The 7,175-nt window shown below is 50.2% G+C and overlaps 1 protein-coding gene across 1 annotated transcript; it reads right to left on the bottom strand.

The window, feature by feature from the left end:
* Positions 1-1,186: 1,186 nt before the first annotated feature.
* Rmi2 (RecQ mediated genome instability 2) lies at positions 1,187-6,078 on the bottom strand. The gene is made up of 2 exons (XM_021184376.1): positions 5,778-6,078; positions 1,187-1,481 (listed from the first exon to the last, which is right to left on the bottom strand). Exons 1-2 carry the CDS (start codon positions 6,076-6,078, stop codon positions 1,333-1,335), a joined length of 450 nt encoding a protein of 149 aa, XP_021040035.1. The 3' UTR covers positions 1,187-1,332.
* Between the last annotated feature and the right edge of the window lie 1,097 nt (positions 6,079-7,175).

The raw sequence follows: 7,175 nt of genomic DNA, 5'->3' as shown, positions 1-7,175 counted from the left end.
CCCTAATCTCAACAGGCTGGAGGGGAGGGGAGGGGAGGGAGGGGCATGAGCCGGAGACTACCTGAGCTATATAAGAAAGACCCAGTCTTTAAGACAAACAGATAGTAGGGCTTACTTTTAAAAAACTACACCATACAGAAATGTTACTAGGAGGGGGCTGGTGAGATGGCTCAGTGGGTAAGAGCACCCGACTGCTCTTCCAAAGGTCCAGAGTTCAAATCCCAGCAACCACATGGTGGCTCACAACCATCCGTAACGAGATCTGGCGCCCTCTTCTGGAGTGTCTGAAGACAGCTACAGTGTACTTACATATAATAAATAAATAAATCTTTAAAAAAAAAAAAAAAAAGAAATGTTACTAGGGCCGGGCGTGGTGGCGCACACCTTTAATCCCAGCACTCGGGAGGCAGAGGCAGGCGGATTTCTAGGTTCGAGGCCAGCCTGGTCTACTAAGTGAGTTCCAGGACAGCCAGGGCTATACAGAGAAACCCTGTCTCGAAAAAAAAACAAAACAAAACAAAACAAAACAAAAATGTTACTAGGAAGAGTCCTACAGCAAGACTGTAACATAAGATGGACTGCTGGGTCTTTGCCATCCAAATAGGAATCTAGGCTGGGTTGTCAGGAGAAAGCCAAACCCAACAGGGATACAACCCCAACAGAAAGGCGTTTCATACAAAAAGGAGGTCAGGACTCTAAGCCTACAGGCTGTTCCACTTTGGATGTCCCTCCACAACAGTTTTGAAGCAGAAGTGCTTGAAAAGTCTGTGTCCATGTTGGATTTTTAAGTTCAACAGAGAATTGTGAGAATTCCCACCATTCTCAACAGCTGGCCTCAGCTTCAGAATGAGGAAGGAGCACACCGAATGTGAGAGCAAGCTGTCAGCAAGGGGCTGGTACCTGCCCCTACAAGTTGGCAATAGCTGGTGATGGGAGGCAGGTCACTACGCCATTCTGTCCTCACGTCTGTAATTTTAATCCACTGGCAACAACTGAAATTCAGAGGTATGGTCAAGGAGAAAGTGTTATCGTTTGAAGAACCAGGAAATGACAACATGAGCTTTCTATGAGCTTCAGCAAGAGAAAGGAACACACACATGCACACACACACACACACACACACACACACACACACTCACGTAAGTGACAAAGGGGGGCATATGCTTAGCAGCAGCAGCAGCAGGGAGGCAGGGAGGAGTGGCTTAGACAACTGAGGATCCAGCTCCCAGGGTCCAGATGGCTGGCTCAACCAAAGCCCGAATCTCTTCAAGAAACTTTTGTGATGTTCCCGAGACCCATATGGGGGTAAACTGTTCTTAGAGGGTCCCAGCGCTAAGGAATGCTCCTGTGCAAGTCTTCCACCTCCAGCTCCCACATGCTTTCGTGGACAGGATTGTCAGAAAGATCCGTCATCTTCACGGCCTGCAGGCAGGGCTCAGGACTGCAGGCCTGAACCACCCCCATCACCATCACATATTTTCCTGGGAAGAGAAGAGAAGGACGTGATGATGTTCATACCAACAAGACAGGTGGTTCGGAAAACCAACAGAGACCCCGACCTCGGGCCTTTATCAGAGAAGGAAGCTCGAGACAGAAACCTTGTCTAGGGCTGGGGAGATGAAGCTTGGAGGCAAAGCTCAGGCCTGGTTGGTAAAGGGCTTGCCAAAGCTTGTGGACCTGAGTTCAGAGGCCCAGCATCCATGCAGAAAAAGCATGGCAGGGTGGTACGCATATGTATGTGATCAGTGTTAACGAAAGGAAGACAGGACGATCCTTGGGGCTCTATGCCCAAGCATCCTAGCCCAGCCACTGAGCTTCTGGTTTAGTAAAAGACCCTGTTTCAAAAAATAGAGACCAATCATTTGATGTGACTTCTGGCCTCTAATACACAGGCATGTGCGAGCTCACCCCCCACAAGATGATGCGCGCATTAACATAATCCTGACAGTAGACACCAAAACAAAGGCAGTCAAGGATCAAAACAGATGCATAGATCAACAATGAGATTAGCGGTTAACCTGGAGGGTGATGCCTGAAACTTGTTGGCATCTGCTTTTCATATGCCAAACACAATAGGCAGGCTCACTCTGAAGTCAGGCTCCAGGAACGCAAGCAACTCAGGATCCCATTGAGTTATAATTAGTCGCAGTGCCCCAGGCGGGGGCAGAAAACCCAAGCTTGCTCTCAGCCCCGTTCATTGCTCAACACAAGAGTAAGAGACTGGTCTCTGTTCACAAGTCAGGCACTCCTGCAAAGTCACTTCCTGACAGCCGAAAATGTAAATCCAATTTTCCCTCCTCGCTGCCAACCCACCACCACCACCACCCACAACACACTGTGCTGTTGTTCCAGTCCCTGCCACCTCAAACTTTATCCCAAGCAACACTGGGCACACAAGGAAATCAACAGAAGAAAAGACTGCCACTAGGATAGTCTGACATATTATTAACCACAACTTCCCATTCCCCAGGGGAAGTGCCTCTCCTTGAAAGCGCAACTTGGCTAGTCATAAACCACACAAAATGCAATTGTGTAGAAAGTCCCTTGTCACAGCAGGAAAGGCATGCAGCCAGTGCCCTACACGCCCGGCTCATTCCACCAGCACGAACGAGCTTGCACACAAGGCCAGAGCGTCAACTGAAAGGAGTCAGGGTTCACATGGGGATCTCTGGACCTAACTCCAGGTCCCATATTGGCTGTCCTCTGGATGTGGCCCCAACTGGTGAAAACAAAACCTTTAGAGTTACAGGGCTGAAGACCAGGTGAGGAGGCTAACAGAACTGCTCTAGGGAGCTTGGAGGCAGGAGACACTTCCTGCTGACACACTGAGCCCTCCCACCTGTATTCCCCTCCAGGCAGCTGTCTGTGGTGTTCTCCATTTCTCCTTCCCCACAGGACCCTGCCTGAGATCAAGCCTTCACCGGCTCCTATAGGGACTGCTCTGGCCTGACTGTCTCCTCCCAACCAATGACAGCAGCTCCTTCTGCCTAAGAGCCTCCCCCATAGCAGCACAGCCTAAGCTACACTGAGCCCTCTGCAGAATGAGATCTAGAGGGCAGAGTCACCAACTTCACCTGTATCTTCAGAGCCTGGAGAGGAACTGCTGGATGCCCTAGAGACAGGGCAGGGGCAGGGCAGCAGCAGGCCAGCAGCCATCGAGATCACTCAGTGTGGGCAGGTCCTTCCCAAACTCAGCCTTTCAATACTGCCCATGGTGCTCTGTTCCCCACCTCCTGGCCTTTGCCCATGCTGTTCAAGGAGCTAGACAATCCACCACCATACACAGACACAGGATGTCAAGAGTTCCCAAGAGAGTTAGTTCCTACAGATAACTACAAGACAGCCTTCAGGGCTGTCTCCTCCAGGAAGCCTTCCCTGACCTCCTTGAGCCTTGAACATGTATCCTTCTCCTGTGCCTATTTCTCTATCTACTGTCCCCAAATAAATACCAGATGAACCAACAAGCTAGATGAATGAAAAAGTCTCTTTATGCTCTGTGGTTTGGGTCCAGGTTTCCTGAGGCCAGCAGTGGCAGCACATAGTAGGATTTTGCTTTCTACCTGACTAACACTGAGGCAGGCACCATGAGCAACACTCAAGAAAAAGTGCTGTCATCACCCCGTGCACATGCACCCCGGGCTCACGTCTACAACGGTGCCTTGTGGACATCCCTGGCTGCACCTGAGATGATTCATGAGCAAGAAGAAACAGCACAGGCCCTGGCCCTGGCCCTGGGCATACAGGCTAGAGGGTGAGGCCAGTAGCTTCAGTCCAACCCAGGGACATCTGCTAGATGGCAGGCTTATTCCAGTGTTGGTACTAGGCTTGAGACACTGTTCAAAGCTGTCTTCAAGGGACATTGCCTGGGCTGGGACACCAAACAACATGGAATTTAAGCAAAGTCAAAGCTAAGATCAAGGGCAGTCAACTTTTTCTGTAAGGGAGCAGACTACAGAACTCAGGCTTTTGGGGGTCACAGGATCGATCGCTGTCACAACTGCTAAACCATGTCAGTACAGTGACCCTAACCTTTTGCAAATTACAAAAGCATTTCAGGCCAATAAAACTTCACTTTGTAGATGCTGATTTCAAACTGCATATACATTTCATACATCAGGATTTTTTTGTAGACATGTCAAAATGTAAAACATTTGGGAGGCAGAGGCAGGCGGATTTCTGAGTTTGAGGCCAGCCTGGTTTACAGAGTGAGTTCCAGGACAGCCAGGGTTACACAGAGAAACCCTGTCTTGGAAAAAAATAAAATAAAAAAAGAATAGCCTAGGTCAGAGACCCTGACTCTGCCTCTAGACAGAATTCAAGACTTTCTGAGCAGGAAGCATTCTTTAGAGAGGCAGGGCTGATTTTACAGAGAAGGAAGCCATGGAAAGGCAGGCCTGCTGAATCTGTAGGCTTCCTTTAGAAGTCTCCTGAAGCCTGTGTTGAAGCTGCAGAGTCAAGTATAGGCAGGCCTTGTCTATCTGGGTCACAGGTGCAACCACGCAGTTCACGAGGCCCTGCGTATGATATGTGTTTACCTGACAGCCTTCCTAATGAGATGAGGCTCCAGGTACCTGATGCCTGTCTCAGAACATCTGCTTCTCAGAACACACAAGTGCCAGGCATTGGACCAGATGCTAGAGTCAAGCCATCAGAACCACAGTAAGAACTGCAGTAGCTCAAAGGGCAGCCTCAAACTCTGCAATATCGGCATCTCCTTAGGTATTAGAAACAACTCTCAAGAATCAGAAAACCTGCCGGGCATTGGTGGCGCATGCCTTTAATCCCAGCACTCGGGAGGCAGAGGCAGGTGGATTTCTGAGTTCGAGGTCAGCCTGGTCTACAAAGTGAGTTCCAGGACAGCCAGGGCTNTTTCTGAGTTCGAGGTCAGCCTGGTCTACAAAGTGAGTTCCAGGACAGCCAGGGCTATACAGAGAAACCTTGTCTCAAAAAAAAAAAAAAAAAAAAAAAAGTACAGACTTAGGCTGGGATTGCTTGCGTAGCATGCACAAAGCCCCCAGTTTGATTCCCAGCAGCGTATGAACTAGATGGAGTGGATGGAGTGGCATATGCCTAGAATCCTAGCACTCAGGAGATGGAAGCAGGAAGCCTGGGTGTCCAAGCTACACAAGGAATTTTAGGTCAGTCTAGGCTAGACACTGCCTAAAAACACACACACACACACACACAGAGAGAGAGAGAGAGAGAGAGAGAGAGAGAGAGAGACAAGCAGACACTTCCTGAGAAATTATTTTCAAAACATACGGGGAAAAATGAAAAACATCTACAGGGAGAGAGCTGTGACACAGAATTCCAAGGCTCAAAACTGGGAAGGCTGGGATAGCCTCGGGAACCTACAGGCATTTTAATAGATTTTACTTGTTTACTATTCTCGCTGTCTGGGTTAAATCCAACGACTCATCAATGTTGGGAAGTGCTCCCACCCCAGGCCCTCTTTACTTTTTGTTCTGAAACAGGCTCTCACTGAGTTGCCTACGTTGGCCTTAAACTCACTTCGTAGCTCAGTCAGGCTTTGAACGTTGCCATCCTCCTGCCTCAGACTCCTAGTATTGGGATGGAAGATGTGTACCTCCATGCCCGGCTGGAACCTACAACTTGGAATGCGGGGACAGGTGTTGCTGTCATCCAAGAGGATGGGTGGGGAGTCACTTGACAGGGGCTGGGCCAGGAAGGAGGGATAGAGCCTGGAGGTGGGACCGCCCCGCCCCGCCCCGCCCCGCCCCGGGGAGGACCTGCAGAGCCGGTCCCGCCCACGTTACCTGGGAGCAGGCAGGGCCGGCCGCGTGGTACGCGCTCCAGGCCGCGCACAGAGAAGGTTCCGCTCGGGTCGCGCAGCCGGGCCTGGCCGCCTTCCGCCGCCAGCACGGTACCCTGCATCCACACGGCCACCAGCTCCAGCGGAGCGCGGCCCACCGCCGCCCGCGACAGCCGCCACGCGCCCGGGCCACCCTCTGCGTGCCGCCGCAGCTGTCCTGCCAGTACCTTGAGTGGCGGCGAGCGCGGCAGCCTCACGGCCCCGGGACCACCCGAGGACAGCGACTCGGACGCCGCAGCCGCCATGCTGCGCAACCGCCGGTTTCCCGCCAACTCTGAGGGACGGCGGGGGCTTGGCGAGCGGCAGCCAATCAAGAGCGCGCCTGCCCGAGGCAGCCAATGGATGGGGGCGGGACAGCCGCGTAACCGCCAGAAGCTGAAGGATTCAACTGAATTAAATAGAAAATAGATACGCTAACAAATGCAGGGAGATACGGAATTTCCTCTCCCAAGGAAAAGCAACGATTTAAACCATATGTCTCCGTTCCAGTTTACTAAAAAATAAGACACACTCACAGTAGTTGTAGATGATTGATAGATTAATTTTAAGAGCCGAAATAAAATGTGCACCCTTAGCAACACATTACCACACGAAAAGCAGAGATGCAAGTAGATCCCTGGACCTTTTTGATCACATCTACGCACAGGAGAGAGAGTTCCAGAGGAATAGTTTAAGCATGGCCCCAAACACAAATTTATGAATGGTTTGGTTGTGTTTTTTGAGACAGGGTTTCTCTGTGTAGCCCTGACTGTCCTGGCACTCACTTTGTAGACCAGGCTGGCCTCGAACTCAGAAATCCGCCTGCCTCTGCCTCCCGAGTGCTGGGATTAAAGGCGTGCGCCACCACGCCCGGCTGGTTGTACTCTTAATACCTCAGAGATGACGCTGAATATGCGCTGCGCTGGTAACTTTGGTTAAGATATCAAGCATCTTTAGAAATTGGTCTTGTGCCCAGATTACACACACACACATACACAGTATTCCTGAAATTATAAGAGTTTTATCAGGGGAAATCTTTAAAAAGAAAATAAATACACTTATTTGAATTTAACGATTAAAAAAGTATCAAAACAAATTTCTGTGGTTCATACCTGTTTAACTCTAGCACTCACCAGGGCTGGAAGATGAGTCAAGGTCATCCTTAGCTACAGAGTGAATTGGAGTCCAACCTGGCATACAAGAGCCCTTCCTGGAAACACGATAACAAGTAAATTAAACAATTTCCTCTTTCAGTTAGGGATATTGCTCTATAGGAGCGTGTTTACCTAGCATGAATGCTCACCAGGCAAAATCACTTGCCACCAAATCTGATGATCAGAGTTTCATTCCCAAAACCCAAATG

The sequence above is a fragment of the Mus caroli genome, chromosome 16, assembly GCF_900094665.2.
Source record: "Mus caroli chromosome 16, CAROLI_EIJ_v1.1, whole genome shotgun sequence".
Classification (NCBI taxonomy): Eukaryota; Metazoa; Chordata; class Mammalia; order Rodentia; family Muridae; genus Mus; species Mus caroli.
This window is presented reverse-complemented; position numbering and strand designations above follow the sequence as displayed.

Coding starts and splice junctions, on each gene's coding strand:
- Rmi2 (XM_021184376.1), bottom strand. CDS start 6,078: ATGGCGGCTGCGGCGTCCGAGTCGCTGTCCTCGGGTGGTCCCGGGGCC. Junction 1,482..5,777: donor CCGGCCCTGCCTGCTCCCAG/GTAACGTGGGCG, acceptor TTCTCTTCCCAG/GAAAATATGTGATGGTGATG.